Source organism: Agelaius phoeniceus, chromosome 17 (genome assembly GCF_051311805.1).
Source record: "Agelaius phoeniceus isolate bAgePho1 chromosome 17, bAgePho1.hap1, whole genome shotgun sequence".
In the NCBI taxonomy this organism is placed as follows: Eukaryota; Metazoa; Chordata; class Aves; order Passeriformes; family Icteridae; genus Agelaius; species Agelaius phoeniceus.
Genome location: NC_135281.1, coordinates 8,647,215 through 8,659,417, shown reverse-complemented (window position 1 = coordinate 8,659,417; position 12,203 = coordinate 8,647,215). Strand labels below are relative to the sequence as shown.

The following is a 12,203-nucleotide window of genomic DNA, read 5'->3' as shown; positions in this document are numbered from 1 at the left end:
GAAGATGGGCACAGCCAGGGACCTGAGCTGCCCCTCTCCTGCTGCCGCTGAGGTGACACCAGTGACACCAAGGTGGCCGGGGCTGGTGTGGCAGGAGAGCTGGAGCCATGCTGGGCTCTGCCGCTGGTTTGGGGTCGGTTTGTGCCGCTGGGTCCGGGGCCGGGCTGCGCTGGGAGTTTGGGGCCGGGCAGTGCCGGGGGTTCCCGGGCCGGGCAGTGCCGGGGCTCCCGGGCGGGGCAGTGCCGGGGGTTCAGGGCCGGGCAGTGCCGGGGTGTCCCGGGCGGGGTAGTGCCGGGGGTTCAGGGCCGGGCAGTGCCGGGGTGTCCCGGGTCCGGCCGTCCCGGCGCTCGCGGCCGCGGCGGATCCGTCGCACCCTCAGACCCGAGCCGGGCGCGACCCTCGGGCACGCGGGACCCCCGCTGTGGGCGGGGCCAGCGGCCTCGGCCAATGGCAGGCGAGCCGTAGGGCGGAGTGGGCGCGGCATCTCCATAGCAACGCAGCAGCTCGCTCCGCCCCCTGACAACCGTTTCCCGCCCCTTGGCGGCGCGCGGCGCTCCCCGCGCGGACCGTGACGTGAGCGTGACGCAGGCGCGCAGCGAGCGCGTGACGCGGTCCCGGTCAGGGCGGGCGGGGCCGGTTTGAACGCGGGGCCGACGGGGCGAGCGCGGCGCAGGTACCGGGCCGGGACCGCGGCGGGGCCGCCGGGCGGCGGCGGGGAGGGCCCCGGGCTCGGGGAGCGGCCGGGCGGGGCGCCGCCGCCCTGAGGGCATCGGCGCGAGGCCTGCAGGGCCGGGCCGCGCCCCTCGGCGGGCGGAGGTGCGGCAGGGACCGGGGGTGGCGGGGCGGAGGGACCGGCGGGGGGTGGTGAGGGGCAGGAGCGGGGAGAGCGAGGGCCGTGCCCCGCCCGCAGCGCGGGCGGCCCTGCCCGGCGGCAGCTGCACCGGCGGCTCCGCTTTGTGCCGGCGGGGCTGGGCGGGGAGCGGCCGCTCGGTATTGATCCCCCGGGAGATACCGTGGCCGCGGAGGAAGCGCTTCGGCCGTTCCCGGTAGCGCGGGGGAGAGGGATGAGTAACTTGCCGCAGCCGTGATTCCTTTCAGCGGTTCCCACGTGAGCGCCTCGGTGCTCATTTTTCCTCCGAAATGCCGGAGCCGAGCCCTCGGCAGGGCGGTGCGGGAGGGTCCTCCCAGCTGTTGGCAGCCCGCGATTCACTCGCTGGGGTTCGGGAAGGCTCCAAAGGAAGCGGCTCCACCGCAGCCCCGCGTCTGTGGCGCTCACACCTCTGGTTGTGTCTTTCAGAAAATGGCAGTGAATGTGTATTCTACTTCAGTGACCAGCGATAACTTGAGCCGACATGACATGCTGGCGTGGATCAATGAGTCTCTGCAGCTGACGCTGACCAAGATTGAACAGCTGTGCTCAGGTAAGGGGGTTCACCCCGAGGCCACCTCCACGTGGGATGTGCACCCTGGTTCTGTAGAGGTGCGGCTGCACCCTCTGTGCTGCCCTGCTGCAGCTGTGTCTTGGCTTAGGTCCTGGTGTGAGCAGATTCGTGGTAAGGGTTATGATCCAGTTATGGCTGGAGTGTTATTGAAGTGGTTGTTAATAATGTCAGTGTAATGAAAAGGCACGTTCTCATGACTCACTACAGCATAGATGCTATAAGCAATGGGTGTTAATGTGAAAAAGAGATTCTGAGGAAGAGGGTGTTTTCCCATGAGGAATTAAGCATTTAGTCTGCATGGATAGAGTAAGTCTTACAAGTGTAACTAGCAAAAACAATTGTGATTTGTTCTGGAAGAGTACTGGAGTGTGAGGAGGACAGGGCAGTGACTCGTGGGGTCATGTGCACCTTTAAAACTCCTCTTGGTCCTGGAGCACATCCAGTCTGTGTCAGCCCAGCTTACCTGGGCTTGAACTAACTTTAGCACAGCTGAATCTCATATCTGCTAGTAGGCAGGAAAGGGGAAGTGTCTGTGGTACAGAAATGGAGTCAAGTGTCATCGTAGGGAGGGAGTGTGTGGGAGGAGGAGGCTTGTAAGAACAAATAAAAGATAATAGTCTGTGGAATAAGAGCTGAACAAAACCCAAGGCTAAGAATGAAGCCTGGGTACAAGATAATTTGGATAACTACAACAGGCAGTCAGTGAAAAGTGGAAGTTTGGCTCATGCAGTGACTTTAGGATAAAGTGTTGGTCATGGAAGGAGAGATGTGGAAATTAGGGGTGAAATAAAAAGGGGAATTAAGTAAAAGTGAGTTTTTGGACTGTCAGTTCTGGCTGTGGCTGAGCCTATGGAAGAAACAGTCCCAAAGATTACAGAGAAGCAAGGGACTCACAACAGGTATTTGTAGTGGTTTTTGTCTAGTGAGATGATGGACAAGAACTGTAAGGGTGAGGGAACTAAAGACGTAAGCCACAGGAGGAAGGGAAGTGATAAGCACTGTCTGCTTTCAGATAGGCAGGTTAAGCCCTGTGGTGTGCAGGGTTGATTTGCATGGGATTGGTGTGAGCCTTGAATGCTGTGAGAGCTCTGTGTTGAAGTGAGGATAATTAGTACTGGCTCTGCAGAATTCCAGCTCACCTGTTTTTGAGAAAAGACTGAGAGCTGTTGATGTGGTATGTCCTGAGTAACGTCCCCTTTCTGCATCTGCAATAATGCTTCATGCCTTGGCAGGGATGAAGTGGCTTTTGCTGTCATAGTCCTGGGGAAGCTGGAGTTCCCAAGCTTGTTTTGCTGTCTTTGGCAAGGGCAGCAGTGACAGCAGCAGTTTGAGGTTGCATAAATGCACAAGAGCTGCCCTTTGACTGATGCTGTGATCCCTCTGTTTTCATCACGCTTATCGCTCCGACTGCCAATAGTGAGCAAACCCCTGGTTTCTGGCAAGTCCTCTGTGTTTGAGTTGGGATTGGAGCTCTGCAGCAAGTGAGCTGAGACACAATGGAGAGCAAACAGCAAGAGCTGGTTTGTTGTTTTTATTTTAATTTGCACCAGTGAATGACATCAGTCTTCTGGGAGCAGGTGAAAATGGGAGCGCCTGTAAAGTTTCTTGATAAGCGAGTGAACAGTTGTAGGATGAGGTTGAGATGAACAGAGTAGTTGAGGTCAGTGCTCTTCTATATTCCTTTTTGACCTTCAGATAGCTCCCAACAGCTTGTTGTGTAGCTGTTGGATGGTTTAGGTTAGGGTTTTCTTTACTCCTTGATTCTTGGTGTGGGAATAATGCTCTGAATGTTGTGCTTGTGCTTTTAATGGTTGTGCATCATCACTGCAGAGTGAGGATCCACTTTAAAACCACTTTTTTTTTTATTGTGTATATTCTACAGATATAGAGGTGGTTGTCCACTCTTTGTGGCTGGACTGAATCTCTTTTCCTCTTACTTCAGCTAGTGCTGAATTGGAGGACATGAAGGATTTAAATTAATAGGAAGAAACACTTATCTTATTTTGGTTCTTTAATTAAGGCCTGCTTTAAATATAATTCAGGTTCATTAGCCTCTTATCTTGGAGAGCACCTTGAATTGTGTATAGGTTCTGTTTGTAGGAGGTAAATGTATTACAATTTCAATAATGGTTAAGTACCATTTTTAGAATAATGCTTTTTCTGATTTAGTTCTGTTAGTGTTGTTAAGAGAAGATTACATGCTTGTTAGACACATGTAACATCTCAGATCTCTGCTATACTGATATCCATGAAGAAAGGCAAGTCAGGTTATTCATTAGATATTTTTTTCCCCTTGGAATTCTGGAGGCACGTTTGTTCTTATTCATAAGAGTTCAAGTCATGAGCCCAAAAGTTTGGTTCTCCAGCTCCTTTAAGCTTATTTATGGCCATGTTGCACCAAAAAGGAGACTGAAGGTTCCTGTTTTCTTGCCTTTGTTGCCTTTGTTGCCTTTAAAGGGCTTGTGTGACTGAGGAGTGAGTCAGGTCAGTTTGCTGACCTGACTGGAAAGAAACTTACAAAGGTTAGTGAGCTGAGCTGACTTAATTCATCCCAGGATTTGTGTTCTTTTCCTTTTGGCAGGTGCTGCATACTGTCAGTTCATGGACATGCTCTTCCCAGGTTCTGTAGCACTCAAGAAAGTGAAGTTTCAAGCAAAATTGGAACATGAGTACATTCAAAACTTCAAGGTTCTACAAGCAGGTTTTAAACGAATGGGTGTTGACAAAGTAAGCTGGGCTATAACTGACCCTCTGCTTTCAGTGTTAATGTAGATGGAATGAACTTTCAGATTTAAAACTGAATAAATCTGGGAACAGAATTTGATTTTGGTTTATAAATCTCAAAACCTTTTGTTTTGGCCTGCCTCACATCAGTTAGGACACATTTTGCTTTGCTCCAGCCAAGGTCAGACTTCCAGTTCTTAATGATGAGATTAATGTTACCCTTTTAATTCTGGGAAACTTCTGTGGCACAAAATAATACTGGAATTTCTATGAGATAAGGTTTGCCTGAGCTTCCTCTTAGGACCATCTTTGTAGGAGGTATGCTCCCATAACCTACTGCTGTGGTAGTCCTAAGGATTCCAAATTTCTCTTTACAAGTGTATGGAGTTACATAATTTTTAAGGTTGGAAAATCTGTCTGAAACCATCAAATCCGACTGTTCCCTCAGCATTGCCAAGGCCACCACTAAACCATGTCCCCAAATGCCACATCTACATGGCTTTTAAATGCCTCCAGATACTAAAATCTGTGACTTTTCGTAGTGAAAATGAAATTGTGAAAAAGCTTGTTCAGATGGAGTGACAGTTCTGCTGATGGAGGGGGGATTTATTCAGGTAATATTTACAGGCAGTGTTTGGTAGGATGCAGAACATCCAGGGTTGAAGCTTTTTCCTTCTTTAAGAAGATGTCTCATTCCATAGCTGGCGGCTCCAACACAGAGTCAGTCTCTGCTTGGGGACAGTGGCTTGTGCTGTCGGTCCACACAACCCATCTGGACAACCAGCCTGGCTTCCAAATGCCTTATGAAAAAAAGAAAAAATCTCTACGAACAAAACTTTACTGTTTTCTACATTTTTTAATAGTCTTTAGTTATACACCTCATCCCAGAGGAGCTGGAGTCTGCTGTGACAGTGATGTTTAGCTCTTGTAGCAGTTCTGGAGTGGGTCAGTTCAGATCCATCAGAGCCAGCTTCATGTGGACGGGAAGAAGTTTTGTCTGTAAACTTGGTCTAGCAGAAACTTTGCTACAGAATAATTTAAAATTATTTGGACCCTCAAAGGCAAAGCATGATTGGTTTTTCATTCCAATAATTACAAAAATCCCATTATTTGATATAGTTGTGGTCAAAGGGGATTTTTCCCTAGACTGGACAAGAATTAAATTTGCATGTCTTTTGAGTGCATTAACTTTAAAACTGTATATAAAAACACAAGAGAGATTCTTTACCCTTTATGAGTCTATTTTTTTTTCTTTTTTCTCCTCTTCAGATAATTCCTGTGGACAAACTAGTGAAAGGAAAATTTCAGGACAACTTTGAATTTGTTCAGTGGTTCAAAAAATTTTTTGATGCAAACTATGACGGGAAGGAGTATGATCCTGTTGCTGCTCGACAAGGCCAAGACACAATAGCACCAAACCTTGTTACTCCAGTTGTGAACAAAACCAGGAAATCTCTCGGTACTGGCAGTGCAGGTAGAGAAAAATAGTGAAAAATGTGATCTAGATCATGAAAAACTCTGGGGAAATGAAGACTGGGTTGTGATTTAAAATAAGTGTATGGGATTCTAGTGTTTTGCAGCTTGTTTCAGAGATGCCAGGCTCAAAGACTGAGGCTGCTGTAGTACCCAGGTGTCTGGAGGCTACAGAAAGAACAGCCTTCTATAAAAGAGAGAATTGCAAGGATTGGTGCCAAGTGTGCCAAAAAGAAAGGACATGTTGCATGGAGTTAAGGAAGGAATATCTCTTCAATCTCTTTCATGCCTAAGCATGCTTGGAGGGGGGATAGTACCTTTATGGGAGGGAGAATTGGAATTAATTGGTGAATTGATCTTGCAGCCCCGCAGAGGCCCATTGTTGCACAGAGGACCCCAGCAGGTCCCAGAGCTGGGCCTGGGATGGGCAAAAAGGGTGGAGGAGATGAAGAATCAGCAGGATTGATCGAGCAGGTGTGTAAGGGCAGCCCTGTGACTGACCTCTGCTTGATAGAGTTATGTGCAGGTTTGTTTTTCCAATACCATGGAATGTCTGGGTCAGGCAGATGGAAGAAAATTATCTGAATCAGCTCATTTAAAATCACTTGTTTGGAGCCCTTCGTTACAGTGGTCTTGCTCTCCTGATGGAAGCAAAACCCCTCCTGTGGCACACGAGTGGCCAGACATTTCACCCCAGTGTGGGCTGTGTCACACATAGCAGGGGCTGTAAGTATTCCCACAGCTGTGTTGCAGCTCTCCCAGCATTCCAACGGAGCTATGAGCAGCTGCTCCTTCACTGAAATCCGGACTGAGTGCTGCACAACTGAACCTGCTGTCAGCAGGAGAGCTGTCGTGAAAGAATGTGTTAGCAGAGAGAACTGCAGGCACTCAGTGCTTTACCTATTTCAGGGAATCAGCCTTTAGTCTTTCCAAGTGGGTTTGTGTGTGTTGGACTGGATGTTTGTTGTGGCAGTGATACTAAAATTTGAGAAATGGCCCTTTTCCTCCTCTCACAGTTCCCCCTCCCCTGTATCTTGGTTACTGCTGAAGTGCTTTGCATGTCAACACCCTTCTGAGAACTTTTGGGACACCCCTTTTGCATAGATCCTGCTGAATTCTGTCTCTGGTGGATATAATTATTATTGATGCCCTTTGGCAGATCAACGCTTTGAAACTTACTGTTGAAGATCTGGAGAAGGAGAGAGACTTCTACTTTGGCAAATTGAGGAACATTGAATTGATCTGCCAGGAGAATGAAGGGGAGAATGATCCAGTGTTGCAGAGGATTGTGGAAATTCTTTATGCCACAGATGTAAGTAATCTCTTATAGACTGGGTTGCACAGTTCCTCCTGCCCTTGTAATTGGAAGCTGGTTTGCTTTCCCTGCCTCCCTCCAGTTCTGCCTTTTTTTTCCCTATGAGGTTTATGGCCTAGCTTTTTCCTGTAATAAAGCATCAGATAATTTAATTATAGTCAGACAGCAAACAAGGTAGACCTTTCATGAGTAGTATGTAACAGATCAAAGATGAGGAAAATACTTCTGGTAATACATCTTGACACTGTAAACAATGACTTAAGGGTGTCTTACCTGAAGTAAGAGGGGAAAAAAAAGTACCTAGAGAGTAGCCAGGAACTGGTTTGACATCAGATTTTCATTAAAGCACTTGTTTTCTTCCCCTTCAGGAAGGCTTTGTGATACCTGACGAAGGAGCACCGCAGGAGGAACAAGAAGAGTATTAACAGACCACATACTGTACCAGCAGAGCAGCAACATCAGAATTCTTTGCCCCAGATCATGTGCTTAACTGTAAAATACTCCACTTTATTCTTAGAGGACTCACTGGTTTCTTTTCATAAGCAAAAAAAGTACCTCTTCTTAAAGTGCACTTTGCAGAAGTTTCACTTTTACAGTGGGTTTGAGTTAGGAGCTCTTTCTCACGCTGTAGCAGAGCAGTATTCACATCAAGGTGGTATATTTAGGGAGCAAGAGGCTGAATATTTGGAACTTGTTGCAGAATGGTTTGCTGGTAAAACACTGGTTTGTGGGAAGACTCTTTTTTGTATCTAAGGCGGTGTGCAGTAGAGAAATTAAAGACTGACTCACAGAAAGATTGAGTTAATGTGAAATTGCAGAACAGAAATTATAATAAATGCCTTAAGAGTATTTAAAATATGCTTCCATATGCCAAATTGAAGTAATGTGATGGGAGATTTTATGTGCTTCATATTGGGGTAGACGTTTGTTTAACTCCATTCACTGCTGTCCGAGAGGCCTTGCCTGGCAGTCTCACTGTGTCAGCAAGTGCTCAAAAGGGGCTATTAAAACAAAACTCCATTCCTATGTAAAGCTGCTTACTAAGTGATTAGTTCTCGATGAAATGGGCCTTAACGTTGCCTGTCACAAGATTAGAGGGAGTATGAACAGCTGAGACACATAAATTACCTTGAAGAGTGCTGAAGCCTTTTTCTGTGGCATTGTGGCTTTGCCAAAACGTACTGTGTTTTCTGTAAGAAAAGCAAAACAAAGCAAAGGGCACACAGTCTTACTGCCTAAAATGTCCTTCAGAAGTGATTTTTTCTTCCTGGCTCTTGTTTTTATTTGTTCTGTTTATTTTCATTTCTGTTGGAATCCCTTCTGTTCTCTCACTTTTCCCTTTCCCATCCCAAGGAGTGCTGAACATGCCCAGTAGTTGTAACAGGACTTGCACTGTGCAGCTGGCTTTGAATGAAAGTGAATTGAGCACATGAGGATGATATTTTTCTGTCTGCTTTCTTTTTTTTTTTTCCCCCTTTGAACCAGGGCATATTAGTAATAACACTTGCCAGTTCAGTAGTCTTCTGGGGTAAAAACTAAAAGATGCTGGCTAACAGAGCTAATGTTATTGCAGAAAATACAGTACTGAGACTAACTTAAATATTAATATTTAAAATACTTTCCTTAACTGTCCTTTTTTTCTATCATGCCCCTCATTACTGTTGTGTTTGGCAAGATCCTGCAAGACTTCTGACCCCCTTTCACTACTGAGATTGATCAGTCCTGTTGTGCTTGTATTCATTTGTTTCTGGTGGTAGCTTGTCCTAAAATGTGTGTAGGAGAGCATTTTATGGTAATTGTGTAGTGCATGAATCTTTGTGAAGTTCAGAGAAAAACCCAAATTCAGTGAATGCCAAAAATGCAAGTATCTAGCCATTGTTTAAAATTGCAGTGGTGCTATTTCTCTTGTGGCCTTTTAGACTTCTGTTGCCCTAAAACTCCATTTTACTGAGAAACCATATTTGACTTGGATTTTTCTTGACAGGGTTTTTCTATTTTAAGCAGTTTCTAAATAAAGTTCTGTATTTCAAGAGTGTCATGTCTGCTGAAGTCTCTCATGCTTTCAGATACGATTAGGCAGAGCTGAAGCCCGTGATAGTTTCATGGTGAAGCTTGCAGGACCTGGAATTTCAGCTTCCATTCCCCAGCCCCAGGCATTGCTAACCACAGTAGCAGCAGTATTGGAACTTTGTTTGGAGTGTGCTGGCACAAATGGTTGTTTCAGTTTTTGGGTTTTTTTTCTTTCTGTGTTTTCCCTCCCACAAGTCAGTGGGATGTGAGTGTGGTGTTGACTTCCTCCTCCTCCTCCTCTTGGTGTGGGAATAGGGATGTGTTACAGGAATGCTGTCACGTGACTTTTTGTGTGTTTAATGTGTTTTGAAACTGCTAAAACATTGGTTATGAGTTACAGACAAACAAGATGTTAATTGTTTCTGTCACCAGGCTCTGTGAGCAGACTGACTGTAAACTGAGTTGATTTGTTTGACTTGAATTGTGTTTCTTAGATGAGCTTAAATGTTCCTGTCACAGCTGTGTGCACAGACCAGCATCTGCAGAGAAGTGCTCATGGGATGGGAAGTGATCCCTGCTGGGCTGCTCCTGTGCTGGGGAGCACCTTCCCTGCCTCTGAGGGCTCTGTGGGTGCCTGACTGAGGAGAACAGGCACTGCTGGCACTGCCTGCTGCTGTGGCACAGCTGGGGCTGGACATAGACCCAGGGTTTGATGCACATAAAATCTTCTTTCCCATTACTTCCTTGCTTTGAAGTCGGAAGCATATTTTTTTTCGACTCTAAATATTCCATTATTCCAGCAACTCAAAGCAAAAGGTGGCAGCAGGATGTGGCTGAAGGTGAAGATGAATTTTGGGAGGTCAGAAGTTGTGGACTGGAACCTGGTTGCTTCAAATCTCTTTCCAAGAGGATTGCATGTGTGGAACTGGGAAGCAACAGGTCATGAGATGGGTTGATTTTGGTCAAAGCAGGTAAATGGCCTTTCCTGCTAAGAGAAGGCTGAGTCAGGATTGCTGCTGGTGTGCCTTGGGAGGCCCATGGATGTGCATTGTGAAGCTGAATTGCAGTGGCAGTCCGGTCAGCCACCCACTGCTCAGATTTCCAGGTGCTTACATCACTCCTTTGCTACCAAGATGAGTCATAAATAGAATGGGGACAAACTCATGTGGCCAATTTATGGCTCCATTGTAACCTCTTGGCATAATCTGGTTTTTAATGTCCTTTTTGGGAAGCAAATTACAATAGGCTCAACTCAAACCCATAGACTTAACATAGCTACTCTGTTACCCTGGTACAGTATATGCTGTTAAATGCTCACCTGCTGGAATGATTCTGATAGCATCCAACCTTTCCTAGTATCTTAGTTCTATCAGTTCTTTGAAAAACAAAACAGAATGGAAGAAGCAAAAGCTCATGTCTCCTTTCTGTACCAACATGTCTTACTTGCAGGTGGACTCGTGGATGTTTTTTTTAACTTTTATTATTCATTTTTTAAAAAATTCCTGGTTTGCAATGACAATTCTTACTGTAACTGGTAAAAAGCCTTCAAATAAAGGCCAGAAACTTTCTTGTTGTCATATCATCACAGTTTAATGTGGCTGCTTGAGCACTCAGTCATCTTGCAGGCTGTCTGGTGGAATGTCCTTTCACAGGAGCAGGCTCAGGGGTGGGAGTTGAGGGCATCTTGTCAAGGATAAGGCTGGAATCTGCTGCTCACAAGGGAAAAGTATTTTTTGCAAGATGGAGTGCAAACTCAAAAGGGCTGTACCATAGATTTCAGGTCAGTCTGATGGTGCACACCCTGTGCCTCTAATCCTGTACTAGTACAAGGAAAAGGGGATAATAATGTGGGCTGCTATTGCAGGTTACTGGCAGAGGGGAGAGAATTTGTGTCAGGACAGCTGAGGAATTACTTATCTTCTAATATGGAGAAAGGTGAGATGGAGCCATTGGCAATTCATAATAAGCACTTCTGGAATGGCAGGGGGTGTGGAGGGAGGGCAGCTCTGCTCTGGTGATGCTCTGAATGCAGGCAGCAAACCCAAAGCATCATCTGCAGGGTGAGACCCATCATCTGCAGCCTCATGAGCAAGATCTCTTGGGGTCAGAGGTGTCTGGGCCTCTTGGTTCCTCACAGAAATTCCATTTGCAGAGTTCATGGGCCTACAGTGAGTGGAAGGAGTGTTAAATGTGTGACCAGAGAACGTGGTGGGTGTATGGGAGGAGAAATTTGAGAAGGTTGCAGAAGAGGATAAATGCATGAGAACAAAACGGTGCTATGGAGTGGTACAGGGACAGCTGCAAAGGTGTCTGGTGTGGGAAAACAGCCCTAGGGAAAGGAGGAACAGGGCACTGTTGTGTGGCTGGAGAGGAGGGGTGGGTGCATGAGCCCTGGGCAGGACAGAGTGGTCCTGCTGTGCTGCAGGAAGGGAGCTGGGTTTGACCCAGGCAAAGCCCAGCCAGAGAAAGGCAAAACAAATGGGGTTTCTCTTTGGAGTAACACCTGTTAAGCTGATGAATCAGGCTCTCTGGAAGAAAATGGTCTTTTTGAGGCCGTGCAAATGTAAACTGTCAATAAGACAATCTTTATCTTCCATTTAATCTTTTCCTTTTAACAGAGAAGGAACAAAGTTAAACAAAACCAAAACTTCTAAGGCCATAAAGGAAGTTTTCAGAAGGCAACCCCAGCTTTGAGGAGGCAAAGGCCACTCTCTGTAAAAATGATTCTTTTCTTTTTCAACACAGCTGGGTGGCTTTGTGAACTGTGGCCTTTAAATAATATGTCTTTAACTTTGATATATATTATTATAGGTATAAGTATTTATTTAAACAATATATAAATATTGAAACAGTATGACAACAGACAATAATATTAAATATTATATATAGCTATGTTATACACATTTCTATTATTTATATATAAATGTATATGTATTTATAGATAAAGAATTCTTTTGTCTGACCTGTCAGAGCTGTAGGACACGGGAACTGGTGCAATTTTTGTTTTCAAGTCCAACAGATGTTTTGCAGACATTTTCCTCTTGAAAATATTTCATAAAATGGTTGCCTGTCAATCTTCTCTGACTCTGATTTTGTCCCCAGGGTATGCATAAGGATGAATGGACATTCAGGAGGCATTAAATCTCAGGGGACAGCATGGATATAAATCTCAACATGTCCAAAGCTCTGCAGGTTGATATTTATGGAGTGATGAGCAGATGAGATTAAAATGAGGGATG

General features: G+C 46.0%; 1 protein-coding gene across 3 annotated transcripts; it reads left to right on the top strand.

Moving 5' to 3' along the window:
• Positions 1–534: 534 nt before the first annotated feature.
• On the top strand, positions 535–10,547 carry MAPRE1 (microtubule associated protein RP/EB family member 1). 3 transcript variants are annotated; one of them, XM_077187249.1, is made up of 7 exons: positions 535–673; positions 1,298–1,421; positions 4,024–4,169; positions 5,436–5,625; positions 6,004–6,113; positions 6,799–6,951; positions 7,323–10,547. In XM_077187249.1, the coding sequence occupies exons 2-7, from the start codon at positions 1,301–1,303 to the stop codon at positions 7,377–7,379; spliced, it is 777 nt and encodes a 258-aa protein (XP_077043364.1). In that variant the 5' UTR covers positions 535–673; positions 1,298–1,300; the 3' UTR covers positions 7,380–10,547. The 3 variants fall into 3 exon arrangements, with proteins under 3 accessions (XP_077043364.1, XP_054500181.1, XP_054500180.1); XM_054644206.2 differs by having other exon boundaries at positions 5,436–5,640; XM_054644205.2 differs by lacking the exon at positions 535–673 and adding an exon at positions 795–816 and having other exon boundaries at positions 5,436–5,640.
• Positions 10,548–12,203: the final 1,656 nt, after the last annotated feature.